General features: G+C 39.1%; 2 protein-coding genes across 3 annotated transcripts; one reads left to right on the top strand and one right to left on the bottom strand.

The window, feature by feature from the left end:
* Window positions 1-318: 318 nt before the first annotated feature.
* LOC307040027 (SPRY domain-containing protein 3-like) lies at window positions 319-15,534 on the bottom strand. The gene is made up of 11 exons (XM_079682526.1): window positions 15,388-15,534; window positions 13,089-13,235; window positions 12,854-12,929; window positions 9,835-9,959; window positions 9,464-9,596; window positions 9,156-9,344; window positions 5,594-5,743; window positions 3,634-3,691; window positions 2,877-2,996; window positions 2,654-2,781; window positions 319-2,472 (listed from the first exon to the last, which is right to left on the bottom strand). The coding sequence occupies exons 2-11, from the start codon at window positions 13,214-13,216 to the stop codon at window positions 2,338-2,340; spliced, it is 1,242 nt and encodes a 413-aa protein (XP_079538652.1). The 5' UTR covers window positions 13,217-13,235; window positions 15,388-15,534; the 3' UTR covers window positions 319-2,337.
* A 1,347-nt stretch (window positions 15,535-16,881) lies between these two features.
* Window positions 16,882-19,531, top strand: LOC307040028 (insulin-like growth factor-binding protein 6). Of its 2 annotated transcripts, XM_079682528.1 has the most exons (5): window positions 16,882-17,178; window positions 17,545-17,818; window positions 18,247-18,275; window positions 18,363-18,485; window positions 18,588-19,531. In XM_079682528.1, the coding sequence occupies exons 1-5, from the start codon at window positions 17,176-17,178 to the stop codon at window positions 18,690-18,692; spliced, it is 534 nt and encodes a 177-aa protein (XP_079538654.1). In that variant the 5' UTR covers window positions 16,882-17,175; the 3' UTR covers window positions 18,693-19,531. The 2 variants fall into 2 exon arrangements, with proteins under 2 accessions (XP_079538654.1, XP_079538653.1); XM_079682527.1 differs by lacking the exon at window positions 16,882-17,178 and having other exon boundaries at window positions 17,195-17,818.
* The last annotated feature ends 445 nt before the right edge of the window (window positions 19,532-19,976 follow it).

The raw sequence follows: 19,976 nt of genomic DNA, 5'->3' as shown, positions 1-19,976 counted from the left end.
AATTAGTACCACTGCTGTAAGTACTTGCATAGTTTAAAACATCGAAGACAGTAACAAAACATTTTTCATGTAACATCTTTATGCCTTAATAATGCCATTGATATTCCACTCTGAACAGCTTTAGGGTCATCACTTCTTATAAAACCTAAATAGAGCACCTGAAATGCTAAGACAATAATAACTGTGATAATTTAACTCCGGTCCGACCATGCAGTTCAGGGAAGAAAAATTCAGCATACATAAATAATTTAGCGATTCAAATATCCGTTCTGCATTCTAAAAGACATCTAAGATGATCTCATTAGCATTTTAAGTCAGTAAATGTCCAATGTCATTTATATTATGCTTTAAGGGAAAAGAGACAAGGAAAAGTCAAGAAGAACAAAAGAAAAAAAATACATTACAGGATTTACACAAGGGCTGGACTGAGAATAACAAACTTCATTCATGATTAATTAAATCAAATATAAAGTGGGGCTAAACATTAAAGGTGAGTTGATGCGTCCAACAGCAGCCGACGCCCATCATTAGCTCCCATGATAAGATGACCACTAACACAAATGTGGACGATGACAGTGAAAAGTGAATAACAAACACGAGAACACCCCTCTACAGTACGGGCTGATATAATGATGTGCAGAGCGTTCCCTCGGCACACACTTAGCAGCAGTTGAGCATCACATGAGCAACAGCCTTTAAATTGTCTTGCTGACCAGGAAGATACTTCATGGATGCAATGTCTCCTTATTTATGCAACATGCATCCCATAATGTGACATTTCCAGCACTCGTATGGAATATTAAACAAGGCACTTTGCTCATTAGGTCAAGCCTTTAAAAGCAGTCAGGCTTTTAGGCCTAAAGAAGTACTATGTGTGTTTATTATAGCCATGATATACAGCTAGTTTTAACAGCCTATTATATTTGCATGAATAACTTCCAATTGCATCACAGAAATCAAAGTAGGTGTGCAAAATGTTGTCGCAAAAAATAAAACAATAGGAACATTTAGCATTTACTTGGAGTTGGGGAGGGGATCACAAATTCTCCTTTAACAGTCTTCAATGTCAAAAAGATAAGATTTATAAGGAAAATAGGCACAGTTGTTAAAAGAAATACAGGCTTGTGACAATCAATGGTTGACTTGAACATACAGCAACATCACAAAAATAACCAGGAAAGACGAGGCATGTGAATTTGGATTTTCAAATATACCTGAGAGCAGCACATATTACAGTATGGCTTCATTTTCAACATTCAAATCTCTTGAAATGTACTTCTATACCATGTTAAGTCCTTAATGATTCTTGTTGTGACAGAGTCTAATAGTCTGAGACAACTTAGTTTCTATTTCCCCTTAAACCCTAACGATGAGGTTCCATTGTATCCATCATTACTATGTTAACTTAGATATAGAGATCACTTTTACTCTTGGTTTGTCGGGAGTTTAAGGTAAACCGCGAGATAAAAAGGGGAAAAATGAATTTTGGTTTCTCTTTTGCATCTTTTCAGTGATTATGTCCAGCATATGATTTGGATTACATTACATCGTGTACACTTTGGTTAACATCATATATTAAAAGAGGACAAAAGCAAGTCATGATATTAAAACAATCCTAATTTAGAATTCAGCTTTTCAAACTGCTTCCCCCAAGAGGACAATTAAACAGTTTTGGATTTAGCTTCAGCAACATGTTTGGAAATGTAATCATCCCATTATTCCTATTGCAGGTTTGCACAAAACATGGCGTAATGAGTCCATGTCAGAATATGAACTCACACGTGTAAAGCAGCTGATTTAAGTAAAGGCACTGTCCATTCAGTGCACCACTTCTTTCGTTTGGAAGACTATGTGAGCATGTCTCCCTCTCACCACTGAGTGTCAGTAACACACCGTTGATAGGAGGTACAGCAGACCTCCGGTGATGAGCAGTGTGTCTCAGCCTGCTGTCACATATCTATTGCTGATAAGAGGGTTCACATGTTGGCTGGCATTTGCTCTGATTGGATTTTAACATTCATTCTGGTGTGACCCTTTCTTTGGCATTCAATGAACTTTACTCATAGTGATGAGAAAAGTGTTCCCTATGCAAACCACTGGATTTTCTGAAAAACATGAATTATAAAAGCACTTTAAGGCACGCATGTAAAATTAACATACATTATGTTGATCATTCTTACAGCATGAGCCACAGTCACTTCTACACTGGACTCTTCAAGTCACATCTTGGAGCATTTTGATGTGGAGGTATTATTTAGTATCTGATCTCCAAAAATGTACCAGAGCTCAATTATTCGTCCATGCTCTGATTTCTCTGCAGTTTTTTCTCCACTCTACTCAGCCACTGAGGGGGTGCAGGTCCACTTTGACCTTCTCCCCAGTGCTCATCATGCCTATAGTGGGGTACAAGCCCCCCACAGGTAAGGCCACGTCCCTCCGGCCCACCACCTTTCCATTTCTGGTGAAGAACACCTGTTAAACACAAGGGGATAATATGAATATTTGTACACTTCATTTTTAAATGTATACACAGTATTCTTATAGCGTTTTCCTGACTGTGTTTATGTATACACCAAAGCACATTCCTTGTATGTGTGAAACTACTGAAGGATTTAAGAGTCCCTATTTTATATTCCTCTTGAAAGTATCTTACCGTGACCTTCCTCCCCTCCAAATCTTCTCCCTCCTCCTCCTCCTCCTCTTCTTCATTGTTTGCATACAGATCATTCTGAACTTCACTGGGTTTGGGAATAACGTCAAAGTCCCAATCATCTACGTCATCTGAGAGAACCCAGACAGAGAAATAGAAAGAAAGCTTATAAGAGGTGGTACATGCTGAGGCACAGTGCTTTTGGAAACATTATGAAGACTTTCACCTCCAGCGTCCAGGCTGTAGTCACGTGGAAACATGATCCCACAGCCCATCATATCCCCTTCAAAGCAGCGCGGGCCAAACGCGTCCCCGACCCCGCTGCCCTGGAACAACTTTCCATCATCTGCGAAGAACAACAGGGGCGTCGATCAGTGCTTTGTGTCACATGCGTGTGGGCGTGATACACTCAAGACACAAGACAACATCTGCCTCGGCTAACAACATCTTTCTGTTGGGTGGAGCAGTGTAAACTAATATCCGTCCATTTGTTAACTGAGCCACTGGTCCTGCTCAGACAACTACAGACAGACAAACTCATTCCCACTCAGCCCTGCAGGCATTTGAAAGTTTCCAGTTCGTCTGACCTGCTGTGGGATGAAACCAGAGCAACAAGAGGAAACCAAGGCGAAACCCAGGGAAGAACAAACATTCGGTTGGAGCAATTACACTCACAAGTTCATTGGGAACTCTTTTCTGAAATACACTTTTTTGGCTGGTGGAAGACAGCTTTTACATATTCAATTATAACTGGCATGGCAACCAATAAATAATACATATGCAGCTTATATTATTGCCAGAAACATGAGACAAGTTGGTGCTGTTAGTGATCGCTAACCGGTAATGTGTACAGTACGAAACATAAGAGAGGATATGTAACACTTACACTGACCACAATGACAATGGCAGTTTAATACGGTTTGAATTTGAATGCAGAACTATCACATTGACGGATCGACATGCACCATCACGACTGCACTGACCTGCATGATAGGCTATAGACCCTCTGCTCCAGCCTGGATGTCTGTTTTTGGGGTAGTCCTGTGAGACAAAGGAGAAAGAGACATCTTAAGATCGATAAGCACACCCTCAAGTTTCTTTCCCTTGAGACAGACTCAAACTTCAAAAACAAGATTTTGCTTCATGAATAACAAACATTGTTTGTAGCTTTTGGCATCCAGAAAATGTCAGTGTTTAGACTGAGGTGTCAGGAGGTTAGGAATCCCAGGTGCAGAGAGACATGACAACTGTGCTGTGAGGTTAGCTGTTAGCTCACTCAATTGTGAACATAATAATGTCAATATAATGTCTTTAGGTAATAAATATTTTTGATTGCGATATCTCAACAAAGGTATTTTTGATTATTATCTTGAGGAGTTTTACCTAATTATATTGACATATTGGACAAGCTGCAGAAAAAAAGACATCATCTATTGGTTTCCTTATTAATCACTACCATAACACAGTTCATTGGGTTGGCTACCAAAGTGATTTGTAACTGAAAATTGCTCAGAGGCCCAGGTAGCTTAAATAAAACATCCATAACTGTGAGTCTGTGTTTACAGTGCAGAATCCATGCAGAACGTTGAGAAGTCTGCTCACTGCACTTGTTTATTCCCAGTAAGTGGAGATGGAGAACATCATTTCCATTTAAGACCCCTAACCTAATCCTGTCCAGACAACTATTTGCTTCTTCAAATAGAGCTAGACACTTTGTATCTAGCTCTGGGAAAGTGTCATTTACAGAGGGTTTGATGGACAGACTAAATCATCTGCGGCAACTTTCAGGGAGGGATTCTTGAATTGGATTTCCTGTAATAAAACAGATGACACCTTACAGTGAGAAGTCTAAGTAACCATATAAGCCCTTGTGAGAAGTGCACTGATGAGGTGATGAGCACAGCAACAGGTGAGATGAAGCATGAGAAGAGAAGACTGACGCAAATACCATAGAATTAAGTAGATAAGGTGCGTAGAAGCAAATAAGCCTGTCGCCTGGAGCAACAGAAGAGAAAAGGAATGCACTGACAACAAATGCTTCTTCATCCAATATAAGCAACCGTTGAGCAAATTGAAAACGTGAAGCATGTGTTACCACGAGCCAGAGAGACACCTTTGTTTTGATTTCTGCAGCGAGAGGTAATGCTTCCCATCAGCAGGCTGGTGGGTTGACGGAGGGGGGGGGACACACACACACACACACGACAGAACGTAACCTCAGGAATGACCATTTGAAGGATTTACAATGCTCCTCCAAAACCGCAGACGCATTGAGAAATACACTTCCTGGGAAACAATCAGCGAAATGACAAAGCTCTATTCTCCAGCGAGTGTGACCCGAGGGCGCTGCGTGCACAGACGACTGGCGAGGAGTCGGAGGAAGCTTCATGTCCTTCAACAAGTCTTCTCTCAGTCCTAATTTATTTACAAAATACGGATCAGTGCTTGCTGTTATCTTTTATGATTTAATATCACCTCGTTAATTCAGATTAAACCTTTAATTGCTTCGCCTGAGGAACTCATGCATACTTTGAATTCCTTTTTATTCTTTTCTAAAGCTGGAACAAAGCGAGCTAAGATCAGATATTCTCCCCTCACACTTTTTCAATAACCTCTCATGAACCTGACTGCAGTGTTGTAGTCGACATGGTAGATTAGCATGTCAATGGAACAACCTGCTTTTTATGGAAGACCAGATGCAGGGGTAAAATGAGACAATATTTATTCAGTTGTTAGCTTTTCCTCTTTCGGTCATCCATCACTCAGACTGGAAACAGTGAGAGCAGCGGTGCACATGAGGAAACGCGATGACGAGGTGAGGGGGGGGGGGGAAGAGACGTTTTCTTTACCGACAGAAAACCAGCAGAGTGCGGGGAAAAAGTGATATGGTGTGTCATTGATAAAGACATGTGTGATCAGTAGTGTTATGAGTGAGGCTGTTACCCTGCGTGCCAGCCCCAGGGCGATGTAGCACTTCTCTCCAGGGTCTGTGATCTCCAGCTCGTAGTAGTGGAAGCGCGTGTTGAGGGGCCGCCGGGCCTGAGCCAAGCCCACGTCCACGATGCTCTTCCCCTTACCCACGTACTCCAGCAGCTGTGGAAACAACACATACAGTAAACTGCTCGGCACAGAACATCTGATCTGGAGACAGATCATCTTCTTGTGAGAGGATCAAGACCAAAAGAGCTGAAGCAAAAAGAGGGAATATTAGAGGTGGCCATAACAATGACAGCAAATCAAATCTATTGTTCCTTATTGTGCTTCTTAATGTGTAAATACACTCTCTTGCCAAATTGGTTGTCACTGCATACAATATGTCTTAGCCACAATTACTATGAAACATGATCAAATGTCAGGGTTGTGTACTCGTGACTATATTCGTCTTAGAAATTAAAAACATTGAGTAATAAAGCACATCCTTGCTGAATCCAATACACTTAGTTCTACAGCCTAATTTAGTCTAGTATGAACGTATGTTGGTGGCTAATGAGAGAGCTACATATTTAACATAAATGCATCAATAAGATTATTTTATGACAATTTTGTTTGTCTGTGTTACTGTACTTGTGTCACTGTTACATCATTTTAGAACAAATGGGTGATTTGTAATAATTGTCTGTATGAGTATAATGCGATTTGATTTGTTTGACATGAAGCATCGCATCATATTTGTCACTTGTGGCCTCAATAGCTGCTAGGGGTGTAACGATACCAAAAACTCACGGTACGATAATATCACGATAAAAAGTCCACGGTACGATATTTATCGCGATATTAAAAAAGAAAGAAAAAATGTGAATTTCTTTTCTTTATTAAATAATAAATCTGATTTGTACAGCATTTTAGTAGGATAGTAGTATTTTAAAGTGTCAACAATAGAATAATCAGACCCTGCAATAGAATAAATCAAGTTTCACTTTAGTTTTTCAAGTAACTCAACTCTAACTCACTCACTCAGCATCATCAAGGTTATCTTTTAGCAATATGAGCGTGTCCACATTTCCAGGTAGAAGCTGGGATGTTTGGGCGTTTGCAATATCCCCACTGCTGTGGAAAGAACTCTCTCGCTTGGTACTGATGTTCCTGGGACAGAGAGACATGCTTTGGCCATGGGTGACAGCAGTGGGTCAAACTGTGCATTGTCTCTCCACCACTTCAAAAACAATACAGTTTTGGCCAAGAAGGTGAGGCTTATTGACAGGGCGAGATATAAATATACTGTTGGTACTTGTCAATGTCTCTAGGTATGTACATGTAGCCCTGTAAATACCATGTCCTTTTGTGTTATCTGTTGTTTTCATGTTCATGTTGTAACCTACTTGCTGCCATGTTGGACAGGCTTCCCTTGAAAAAGAGATTGATGATCTCAATGGGACCATCTGGTTAAATAAAGGTTTTTAAAAACGATATATTGTTAATTAAAAAAAAAAAATTGCGGTAGATTTTGTCACTCTCACAACGGTATTGAGACGTTTATCTACCGCGATATTCAATATGTCGTTACATCCCTAATGGCTGCTGTTCACAAAAGTCATAGTGGCTTGCTTTAAGCAGTGCATCTGTCCCACATAGAGAGCAGAAGTCTTGCCCCATTTAACCTCACAATCATCTGGGTCTTCTTACTATTTACATAAATGAGCGTAAACACTGCCCAACTATTGTCAAGCAGGATGTTACACCAACCGTATACTTAGGTATGTCAATAAAACTGGAGGAAGAATTTATTCAATTATTATAATGACTCCTGAGTTCGGCCCAGTCACTAGCTAGTGTTAGCTTGTCTGATGTGCACTGCTGCCTTCCTCTCATGCTGATAGAGACATTAGTTACATAAGATGAAAGAATGTGTTTTATTACTCAATTATCCTGTTGCATGCAATACTTCCTGTCCTCAAAGAAAAAGGGGTCAGGATTTGGATTAGTCATCACTGACTGCTCCAAAGTGTTTGGGTAAGGAAAGCCAAGAAGATAACATTACTGTTTACTACAAGCAGCAGAGGATAACATCAACAGCAGGAAAACTGGGTCCATTTCCAGAGTGACCTTCTCTAAATGTCATCAGAGCAGTAGCTGAACACAAGGGAACGCAATACAACTGGCTGAAGATAAAAAGATAGGGAACATATCTGAGCGTCCAGGGCCAACATCTAATTACTACCATGGTTATCGATTAGCAAAGTTAAACTCACTCCTCTATCATTAAGAAGCAGCAGGCTCCTTTGAAAGAGGACATTCTGACTCATTTCCAGATTGCTTGTGTCCTCTTAATGTCTTTCTGGCAGTCAGCACAGCCTCGTGAGTTACACAGGCGCTCCAGTGAATATGCAAGTAGATGAAGAAACCCAGAAACAGAGATTGTTTGATAATAGAAACACACCAAGCTGTAATCCAAAAACGTAAACGTCACAATTAAAAACATCAAAGCAAACAGCTCTGGCCCTCAGGAGCAATTCCACAGAAAAGCACCAATCCGTCTTTATTAATAACCCTTTTCATTTGTGTCCTGACAGCTTTCCTGTGTAATTGATGCGCTGCAGGGGAGCTCAGCCCTGCATTCATACAGGACAGGGCCACATTGGTACAAATAAAGGATCATTAAATGTGCGGGTGGCATAAAGGTACTGCCTGAGGGCTAGTGAGCCGCGAGCCCCTCCCATCCTATTCAGGTTTTGTGCGTAATGTGTCCTGAGTCAGACACAAACACTGAAGGCCTGCCGTCACAGGGAGGGTGGAGTCCCCCGTAGAGAGACAGGGAGGGAGGATACCCCCGCAGAGAGACTGGGAGAAACAAACAGAGAATATCTGCTGCTCCTCTTATCAGGTATCTAGCAAAAGATAATAATAACGTCTATTTCTATATTGATTATCTGAGACTTAAGGGTTTGTCATCTAGGTGTTTGCACTTTGCCTTACTGATCGTAAATCTGGACAATCCTTTTTAGTGTTATTTAAATAAACCAACCATTTTGAATAGAGTCAAGTGAATAGACAGCGTTGGACTTGGTCAGTCTGTGTGTCACGGGTCCTGGACATGAAGGCCAGAGAAACACTTACCTCTCCAAAAGCAACGTTGCACTTACCACTGCACAAATGTATTTGATTTGTTTATTTACATGTTTTTGCATCATTCATACTTATCAAATATGTCATTAGCACTACTGAACCATAAACACTGTTTCATTATTGTTACTGTACATAAAAAGTAACTGTACAGCAACTGTTTTACTGTTTGTACATTACGCCTACTATTACATTCTCTAACTCCACTTATCCTATGTTGGTACATATTTAATGATTTAAATGTTTGAAATATGTATATTGCTATTTATAACATCCCTTATGTTGTAGAGCTTACATATTTCAGTAATGAATACATTAGTAAATGCACTTGTGGCAAGAAGATACGTGCTTTAATTGGCCTGTTCCTGCTCGTATGTCACTGAGTGGCAGACCTGCTCACAGTAGAAATGATCAAAATGATGTCAATTTTCTCAGCAACACTTACCGTGCCGGTCACCTTGACGTCATGGAGACGGCTCCAGTCCTCTTCATGACTATCCACAATCATCTGTCCATCATCCTCCTCCACCCCCCACTCAGCGTTCAGGTCCAGCAGAACTTCTTCCCCCAAAGAGTGCATCCCCACGGCGGGGTAAAAAGCCTCAGGAGAGGCTGGGACCTCCACACTGCCGACCTAGGCACAAAGGCACAAACTGCTTTAGCTTTGAACTCTGAATACATTGATATATAAATGTGTAACAGCTGAATACATTCTGTATGAGGTGAATCATTTCAGGGTGAAGTAGCACTTACCTCTTTGCCATTCTTTGTAAAAAACACAGTGAGCTGTCCATCATCAGAGTCCAGAGATACGCCACAGCCGATTCTGTCTCCTCTGCAGCATTTTGGACCAAACTGCTGTCCTACAGTGTTGCCATTGTACAATCTGCGGAAAGACAAGAAGGGAAGGCTCAAGAGTTTCAGATGTTGCCAATTTAGACACTAGGAAAACAGAAATATGTATTTAATATTTCATCAGATGCAGTGATACAATGTTTTTTAAATATTGCAATAGTCAGATGTATCAACATGTCCCTACTCCTAATAAAAATGACCAGCCATTATATTATTTCCTAGAATAAAGTCCACCTGTATAATAAGAACAAATGTATAATATCACATACTTGCCGTCATCAGCATGAAAGGCCACAGAGTGGGGGAGCCAGCCCGGCTGATGGTCCAGCTTGTAGTGCTGAGGCACCAAGCCCACCGCGATCATTCCCCTCACTCCTGTGTCGACGATGGTCACCTGAACACACCACAGGTTGAATTATCTCAGAGAAACTGCAGTTAAAGATCACACTTCCCGTTCCCGAGGTGGTTTGATTCTTGTTAGGGACTCCAAAAAAACAGATTATCTTGAGGATGTTTGAAAATGGTAATCACGCCAATTGAACTTCTCAATGATGTGAGGGGTCATACACATTGTTCTTACACATATTAGGACGTCAATCATGAATTCAAAAGCAGCTCTTTTTACATCCAAAACGACAGGTCATGAACTACTGGTTACACATAATGTGTGGGAGGCTGTTTCTATTGTGCATAAGCAGAGCAAACCTTGTTAAGCCAGAAGAAAAGGACTGAGGAGGAGCATGAAGGGAGGGTGGAGGACGCAGATTATTTTCTTTCTTTTTTTTATCAGACATTTTCTTTCTTTGTATTTCTTTTGTTGGATGTGGTCATACAGTATGGGTGATTCAGCCAATGAAATACTAATTAAAAAACATGCACAGAACGTGTATCTTATGTTCACAAATAAACAGATAAAGTCATCCTGTTTATTAAGCTAATACGGCATTTGATTGTAAAAAAACAAGACTAAGAGTTGAATCTTGATCATTGAGCTAAATGCTAATTCTAGCAGGCTCTTAATGAAAGGGCTACGCAGCTGCTATAATGATGAATAAGCAAATATACGCTTTCTAACACACTTAAGTACAGGTAAGGCTGATGGGAGACAAATATATTTGTGATGCCGGTGCTGCTACTGGTGTCGGGGGTTCCCCAAAGCCAGAAGAAATGATTCTCTGCAGACCAATGGTGTGCGTTTAAAATAGCATTACAATCCATCCCATAGTTGTTGAGACATCTCAGTTAAAGTGGTGAACTGACTACATCCTAGTTGTACACACATTATGGTAAGAGGCAACTTACAAAATGTCCACTTGGCTGCTTCGAGTATATGTGCTAGAAATGCTTTCGGTTTCTGCTCCTTCAGGCTTTTTACAACCCGAGACAACTTGCTGTTGAGTTAGCATGACTTCTCTTTTTATATCATGTTATTTCCAAGTCAACTTAAAATTATATGGCCTCTCTAGGTTCAAAACGGCATGCTTGTTCAAAGTGAAAACCCTGAAGTAAAGAGCTGGCCTTCAGCATTGTTATCATAACTGAATAGTGGCCACATGACCTCCTCCCTGGGGAGCCGGATATCGGAGCGCTGCTGGCCAGGGCAAAGAGCAGAGGAAACGTCGAAGTTCTTTCCCAGATGAACATGCAGCCGAACCCTAAAATCTACCAGCAACTTCTTAACTATGATTTATTAGCTTCTATATCCATTTACCCAGAAAAGCTTTTCCCTCCTCCTACGTGACTCCCACAAAGTGAGTCACAATGATGAAGAATATGCAAGAATAAAGGCTGAGTGGGCTAGTTAGTGTTTCACTACGAGTCAGACCGGGGCAGGATGTGTTTGTGTGTTGGGCAAGTTTCAACGTGGTTCATCCGGAGAAACCGTCACTGTGCTGGGCTGTTTTTGAACTACAGTGTCTAGACTATCAACATTCGCAAAAAAGCACAGGATTTGTAAAGAGCTGCATATTATTTTGGCTTTGTGAAACCAGTTTGTCAGGGTCCCACGTATAGGATGAAGGTGGAACACCCATCAAGTCAACTACCATCACTGACTCATATTTACAAATATATGTATGAAGCAGCTGTGAATGTAGTGTTAGTTCAGTACTGACACTTCATACCGGCTGCCGGCTGAGGCTGTGTACAAATAACAATCTGCCCCCAGGTGACTAAGACTTGTTGATAGCATTCAGCACAATATCATGCATGCAGCCATTAAGTAAATATTTCTCATATTGAAACAAGTCCGCTATAAACAGAGGCTTACAGGTCAAAGATGTTTAAACTTACATGATCTTAATTAGCTAGGTACAGCTAGAAAGATCTGCCAGCATCAGCTGTACTGTTTACTCCGCCTTCAGAATCGATTGTTTCGGACTAGAGACATGACGGATGTTTTTGTCTGCCTCCGTCTGAATTCAAGGAATGGTCTTTTAAAACATGCACAGAGAGTTTCAAGTTCAAAATATGCCCTTATGATCATTGTGAATGAGATATGACATGCGTAGATTGAAGGCAAATAAGCGTGTAGGGCTTAAAACACCCTCTGTATGAAGTGAAACTATGTTACTGAACTTACAGCAGAAAAACAGAGCATGAAATGTGGCTGATGAATCAATGTACTGAATATCTGGACGACTAAAACTCTTTCTGCTTGGTCTCCTCTTTGATCGAAACATATATTGTTGTCCCTTCACAGTCACAAAGGTTTTACAATTAAAATGATGTGATTAAAAGACGTGCACATTGTGTCATTAAAGTATTTTAAGAAGAGATGTTCAGGATGCACAGTTTAATGCTCCTGACTTTGGGGTAAATGGTTTTGGCACACATTTCAGTGTGAGTGTAGAAAGAGCTTCCAAGTGACGCAACACACGTGTTTCCAATATGAAAAACGTTGTTTCTCATGAACGATGCTGTTCCAAGGAATGATTGAGAATTATTTTACGGTAAGGCCCATTAAGATGAAGGAAAGCAGTCAGACACAATTTGCTGCCAACTCTCCTGTTATCAACACAAAACATGGACTGTGTCCTAAAACTATTGTAAAAAATGTATGCTACATAAATATGTATCTTCTTCACTGCTGTGAGAGAATGTTGAATGCACTTTCTAGTCCCAGGAAATGAAATGCTGACAGTTTCTAACACACTGCAATGTTTTTACCAAAAAGATTACATTTTATTTTTGTTTTGAAATCTATTTGAGCCAAACCCAACATCATGTGGAAGAGCTAAAGTTCACACTGAGACTCGTAAGGACACAATGTGAATGATCAAGCCTTACTTCAAAATAGCGATTTCTTCTGGACAATGGCCTGGCCGCCACAAAACAGCCAACTTCATCTGAATTCCCATGATACCTACGAAGAAAAAAGGAAAATATAACAAATCTTAACTTGCAAAATGTAAACAAAGTGTGATGCTGATTCAGCAAACAAGGGAAAAGCTCTGGCATAAAATATGGAACTAAAACACAAACATGTTTTGTGTCTCACACACTTGGTACTCATCACTGTTACCTGAGTATGTCTCCGTCTCTCAGCATCCTTTTGAGTCGCTCCCGGTAACGCACCGCTCGCACATCACGAATTTCTCGAATTCGCCTCCTCCAGTTCAGAAAGCGATAATGAAGGTTTATGTCGTCCATGTCTGAAAATCATTACAAACTGGCACACAGAAAAACAAATCAAAAGAGGTTTTACTGATTTAGAGAACATTATTACAAAAGCAGCCCGAGTAAGATTAGTGTTTTTTATTGTTGAAAAATCTGCACTGAAAAAACTGAAACGTTGACTTTAATTAAATGTATTATGTCAACAAATTAGGGCTGCTCAATTCATCGTATTTGAATCGCAATTACGATTTTGGCTTGCAATGATTATGAAAACAACGTAATCGAAATAAAATGATTATTCTTTAATTTTTTTATTTTTTCAGTTGAATTATAGTTAAAATTCAGGGTAATCAACTGTTAAAAACATACTGTTCCATTTTTTTCAATAAATGGATGTTTTCAAAGTAAATGAATAATCGTTTTTAATAATCGTGATATCAATTATTGACCCAAATAATCGAGATTATGATTTTTGCCATAATCGGGCAGCCCTACAACAAATGTCACATAACTGTATTAGGTTGGTTGAAACCAATACAATTAAGTTGAAGCTATTTGAACTTTAGATAATTGCTATATATATGATATTATTCCGTTTTTTTCAGTGTGTTGATTATTTGATTAGATAGTAGTTAGAAGTCTATAAAATGTCCGAAAATTATGAAAAGAGTAGATGTATAATGGAATTAGTTGGCTAATAATTTTAAGTCGGCAATTTCCTTTTTTGCCTTTGCAGCTCTAAACATTAGATATTTGCATAAAGAAAATTAAGTAGGTAATTTGTGCCTCAAGTTTTTGTTGTGACGCAAACAAATCACCAACGTTTGTTCAGTGAATTGTTATAGCCACAGAAGCTTGTCGGGAACAGGGATAGCTTTAAGACAAACAGCACAGGTCCTCCTTAAAACCAAAGCAAACCCCTTAACCACAACATGATTATCACTGTTGCCTGACAACGTTGGTCCTCAGGCCAAACCTTGCCTGTGAGGAGTTGATGTGTTTGTGTTTTTCCATTTCCATTTAATCCCACATTCCAGAGACAAGCAAAGGCCTGGACAGTGATTGTACACTGCCAACAGGCACGAACGGGAATCCCTTGTTTGTATTAGCCCTATGATGGTCAGGTGTCTCCCTTGGGTGTCTTCCACCCCATATGAACTCCAACTGACTCAAGTATAGACTGGCTCCCAGCACTTTGGTAGCCGGGTGGTTAAAGCCATATAACCGTAAAGTCTTAGTTTTCCTACTCTCTACACCCATTTCTACTTTGTCATCTGTCAAATAAATGAAATGAAGCCTAAAAATTATCTTTAAAAAAAGGATGAAGGATAAACTGGCTTATCTGCTAATGCTTGAGTAACAGCAAAACTATGACTCAGTGTTTCTGGTCCTTTTCTCTCTGAAAAACAGCAAACCTGTTTTCCAACACTTGATAATGTAGGACTGCAAGCAGAGATTAGATCAATTTAATACCTAATCCTTTAAGAATTAAATTAATCTAACTATTAGTTTCACAATGTATCATCATTTTTTTCAATAAAGGCCTACAAAATAGACCATCCCTTTAAACACTAAAACAAGAAAAAAAAGAGGATATAATACATTTGAAGATAATTGTTCTGTCCATCAACTAATCCCTTTACCCATCAGCTCAACGCTGGAGCATTTATTATGGTATGGTTTGTTTGACCTTTTCAAATTCATAAATTATTATTTAAATGCAAAATATGTTTTCGTTGGTTATTCATAGACTGTATATTCTATTATTACGGTAGTATGGTAGGAGACTGTATATGGTAGTATTATAAAGACTGACGTAAGTAGTCAAGTAGTTTCGTTGCTTGAAAAAAATGTCGGTTCCTTGAAATAATGGCCTTCATCTTTTCAAAATAAGTTCACAGCCATAACAAAATATTTATAATATAGTGTAGGAGCCAACTGATCATTTGTTTTTGTAAAATAAACTAATATGCTAGCGATCACCTTATATTTTTATTTGTAACGTGTAAACTTCTCCGATCTTTCGTTTTACGAGTCGACCCTAAACGCAGCATTGTATTTCCTAAACTACAGACAGGACTCGGTTGGCCGGCTAGCTGCTTTCAGCGGTACGACGTTAAGGCTAATAAGGTACTGTAAATAGGACTATATCTCAGGTTAAACACAAGATATTCACACCCGCTTTGTTTCATGTTGTTCCTTACTGTTTTATAACTTGTAATGCGTCGTCCTTCGGGTTTTCTTCCAATTTTAAGGAGGTGAAGTCTGTCACTTTATGTCCAACCTGCTCCGTCGGAAGTCCCTCCCTCTCAACCAATCACATCACAGCATACACACAGTGTGTAGTCCTTAACCTGTGAACTGCCGTGTGTTTTTGTAGTCTTTCAAAAGGTTTTACAGATTGTGTTTAACATATGATTTACACGAACATTACACATAAAACTTGAAAGAAAAAACGTACTAAAAAGAGGCACCTTTACCACATTGTTTTCTTTTCCTATAGGTATCCCACTGTTTTTTTAAAAACAAATAACAATGTGTATTTACAGTCATATTTAATGAAGAATTGTATACTTTTAGAAAGGCAAGAATCACAGAGTAGCCAAAGTTGTTATCTTTAGTTAAAATAACGAGGATTGAAAATATTCGTTTCCAAGTCAAGATGACAACGTTTCCACATAATCCCTTTTGACTGATACCGAGTTCACAGATACAGTTGTGCAAGTGTGAAAGGAAGGGATTGTTTGCTACTTTGCTAAAAGTGATGCAATGTGGCAATTTTATTAGATTTTTTTCCTTCAATTGTTGTTGTGATAATGATATTAATCATAAAATTGGCTAGTACATTTTCAATTTTTTTTATTAAGAAGCTGCTACAAAAGCTTCATAAAAAATTTGGATTGTGTTGTTTTTACCAAAAAATCCACAATACCTTATCAAATTAATGAAAATTCATGAATTCATAAACCCATGCCGAATACATCCAAACACAGTAAGGGACAGAGAAAGAAAATGTGTTGTTGTTTCACAGTGTTATTATATTTTCACATCAAGTAGTCTAACGTGTACTTTAAGTGACATTTATGACAAGTTCTGAGATTGTGTCTTCTAATTAATCTGTTTGTGACTCAGTGGAATTTGCAGGGTGGGACTTTTTGCTCATGGCCATTAATGCCTTAGTCATCCAGCGTTGAGTGGCACTCCTTCAGCCTCTCTGTGTGTCGGCCCATTCCTCTGAATCTGTAGCCCTGCAGTCACAGACTGTCAACACGCTCTAGCTTTGTTTAGTGGTTGCTATTTAAAGTCAAAACAAAACAAGGATGAACATTTTGAAAAACTAAATACTTAACACTGCTTAAATTATTAATATTTTTTCCCCAGTAGGTTTGGTCACGATTTGTGTTTTTTTACTGAATTTATATGCATTTTAAATAATATATAATGTTGGGTAACAATAGTCATGAACTGTAAGTAATATTTATTAAAGTTAAGGTGGAGCTAGGTTTGCATTGTCACAATCCCCTTATAGGTTTTGTATATCAAATATACAGTGTTAATATATAAAATAACTTTTCCTATAAATATATGAAAAGTACTATATTTACTTGAGAAATGTACAACTACTGTACAATTACAGTGAAGACAGTGCTTGAATAAATGCTGATGGCTTAGCTTCTTAATTTTATGTTGTGCTTTTCCTTGAGGTCATTTCAACTACAGCTACTGGTGGTATTACATTGCATACATGCAGGTTACATCATTCAAATTGATGTTTGTTTTTTATGATGAAAAGCAATGATTTAAAAGCCTAAACGGATCATTTCTCATCTGCTGAGCTGTGATTGGTTGGTTACATAAAAGTGTCTCCTCGGTTAATAAATTATCCTCTCAGTGGGGAGCAGGCAGAGCAATGGAGTAGCATACATAGCAAACACTTGTGATTTATGTGGTTTTAGAAACACATTACTATCCTGCAGGATGACAGACAACAAATGGTATGAGCATGCGTGAGTGAGTTTTGGATACGAGGGAAACGGGGTGTGCTCAGCTGTGTGAAAACAAGAGGGAAAACTAACATTCTCCATCACGTACCCTCCCATACCTTTTCCCACTGGTTTCGACTCTTTAAAAGCTGCTGCCAGTGTTGTCTCTCAGCCTCATTATCACTTTGCCTGGGCTTGAGGGAATTACTATCCAGCTTTCTAAACACAGGCACACTTCAGAGGGATTACTTTAGGATAGAGAGGGATCAAAAGTCCTGATACAACGAGTACATTTGTAGGACTGTTACCTTATTGGTGGACAACTTCCAGTGTGAGATGCTTCTGTGTTTAAACATCCTGTTGCTGCTACTCCTCCAGCCGGCTCTGTCGTCCCCAGTGCAGCTGACCACTCCGTCCAGAGGATGTGCCACTTGCAAATCAAATCCCACACCACGTCAGCCGGTCGTAGCTTTAAATGCCACCGCTCTGGCCATTGGAGAAGCATGTGGGGTTTACACTCTCAGCTGCGCCCAAGGTCTGCGTTGTGCCCCTTCAGAGGATGAGCCGAGGCCCCTCCGTGCCCTGCTGGAAGGCAGGGGGGTCTGCAGTAACGCCAGCAGCACCAGCCCGACTGAAAGTGTCCCAACAGTAGGTAAGACGAGATTCAAGAAAGTGAGGTTCATGGTGTATGGGTTTCACCAACACTGACCATTTGCTGATTTGTTTGTCAGGATTTGAAACAAATTAGCAACAAGTGAGCATTCAGTAAATTCCCGTGAATGTGATCCTGAGTTAAGAGTGGAGTGACGAGGGCATTTGAACAGAAAAACATGTTTTTACACAACGAGTTTCAGCAAAGGAGATGTTTTTATGGCTCAAAGTTTGCAGTATAACTAATGATTTTCAAGATGGGTTTTACTTCATCTAATAGTAATTTTAGTATAATTATTGCTACTAGATAACTGTGAGTAAAATGCATTCAAGTTGTTGAGTAGTGGAGAATGGAATGACTGTTGTTTGATTAAAGTGTTTACTTAAGAAGTGATCAAGGCTAAATGTGTTGTCTCTATTTGATCCTAGCTCCAGCATCTACTGAGGATCCGGAAGAGGTAACAACATCATTTTTACTGATTGACCTAAAGAATGTAGAGACATGAATTCAGTCAGGCACTCACATCTGTTTTCAACTCTTACAGCCTCCATGTCGTAAATATATAACTACACTTATCGAAGGTCATGATGATGCCCACGTATTTAAGAAGGATGATGATATTTACATGCCCAACTGTGACAAGCGTGGTTTCTTCAGAAAGAAGCAGGTGAGTTTGCAAAACGAGAGGAATAATAAAAAGCCTTTCCTACAGATGTGTGCTTGTATTCCCAGCTGAAAAACTATATTTCTGTTTGCTCTGTTTGAGCAGTGTAGGTCATCTCGAGCTAAGCAACGTGGCAAGTGCTGGTGTGTGGATCAGAAGGGTGTGGAAGTCCCCTCAAAAACGAAACGGAAGGGCCCCCTGAGTTGTTGAATGGCATAAAGTCCACAATAATGAAGCACAGGAGGCTGAAGCTTTATTGCTAAGGCGAGATAAAGATGAAGGAACTCCAAACAGAGGAAGCTCATCAGAGTCTCACATTTCATTCTCCACCAGAAACAGCTCTCCACCAATGAAAAGCTGTTTCCAAATCTGGTGTAACTTTGTCTCCTTGCGCCCTCTACTGAATACATTAGGACCGTTTTAATTAGACATTCCTTTCATTTCTGCTTATGTGAGATTTAGATCAAATCTATATCTACATGTGAAATATCCAGACCAGTGTCACATAGAAGTTAGTTGCAAAGATGCCCCCCACGGGACACATATGTGTGTATAACATTGTAGCTTCAATAATATGTCAAGCCATCAAGCATTATCAGGAAAAGAAATGTTTGTAATAATTTTTTATATTTGTATATATTTTCAGTAGTTGTTTTGACTTTGAAACGCACTGTAATTGTATTACTGTAATTACTGTATGTAATCCTATTTATGTTGCTTTGAATATGATATTCTATTTATATTAATATATCTAGTAATTAGATAATTAGACTAGAAAAAGTCATTTATCAGTGGCTGCCCATTAAAGCAGACACTTAAAGTATTATTTTAAACAAAACGTGTGTTTTTATTACAGAATTAGATGGGCATTATTATTATGCTTTTTTTGGCTTTCATGAAGAAAACGTGCCTCGAACAATAAGAGGAGGTGTGTTTAAGAAAGGTTCAAACTGACACTGATGGGCACTATTGCAAACATGCCCACAAGACACTCTTTGGATGCTTTGTGGATTTTGTGCATTTAAATAATAAAACAAGTCATGCAAAAATGTCTGTTATTGAACATAAAGGAGTTTGAAGGTAGAACAAACCCAATGAACTAATGTATCAATATTGGATTGATGATTTTGCTACAATAAAACAATTTGACAGTTTATTATCTTCTTACTAGCAACAATATGTTGGTTAGGCAAAATGTTGACATAAATTACACTTGCGTGACATCAAAATTGAAATAACTGCATATGTTTCATAACATTAACTAAGGTGTTTAGTACCTTAGTTAAAGCATTACGTTTTTGTTAAGACAATTATACTGAAAGGTGTTTTATTTTTATCAACCTCATAGATGAATGGAGTTGTATAACATAGTTTATAAACCTTACGACAGTGGTTACAAGTTATAAGGCTGCCAGGCCCAAGATAAATCTAAAGGGATGATAAAGTGATAATAAGGGGCTCTAAAAATCCTTACAATTGAGCAACATGAGACGC

This window comes from Notothenia rossii (genome assembly GCF_949606895.1).
Source record: "Notothenia rossii genome assembly, chromosome: 5".
In the NCBI taxonomy this organism is placed as follows: domain Eukaryota; kingdom Metazoa; phylum Chordata; class Actinopteri; order Perciformes; family Nototheniidae; genus Notothenia; species Notothenia rossii.
The sequence above is the reverse complement of the archived record's forward strand: the minus strand, read 5'-3'. Positions and strand labels throughout refer to the sequence as shown.

Bases quoted from the DNA above. Each gene is read 5' to 3' on its own strand.
- LOC307040028 (XM_079682527.1), top strand. From the start codon at position 17,503: ATGCTTCTGTGTTTAAACATCCTGTTGCTGCTACTCCTCCAGCCGGCT. The intron at 17,819-18,246 runs GTAAGACGAGAT...ATTTGATCCTAG, and splicing joins TGAAAGTGTCCCAACAGTAG to CTCCAGCATCTACTGAGGAT. The intron at 18,276-18,362 runs GTAACAACATCA...CAACTCTTACAG, and splicing joins CTACTGAGGATCCGGAAGAG to CCTCCATGTCGTAAATATAT.
- LOC307040027 (XM_079682526.1), bottom strand. From the start codon at position 13,216: ATGGACGACATAAACCTTCATTATCGCTTTCTGAACTGGAGGAGGCGA. The intron at 9,597-9,834 runs GTATGTGATATT...GTCTTTCCGCAG, and splicing joins TTTCATGCTGATGACGGCAA to ATTGTACAATGGCAACACTG. The intron at 9,345-9,463 runs GTAAGTGCTACT...CTTTGTGCCTAG, and splicing joins TTACAAAGAATGGCAAAGAG to GTCGGCAGTGTGGAGGTCCC.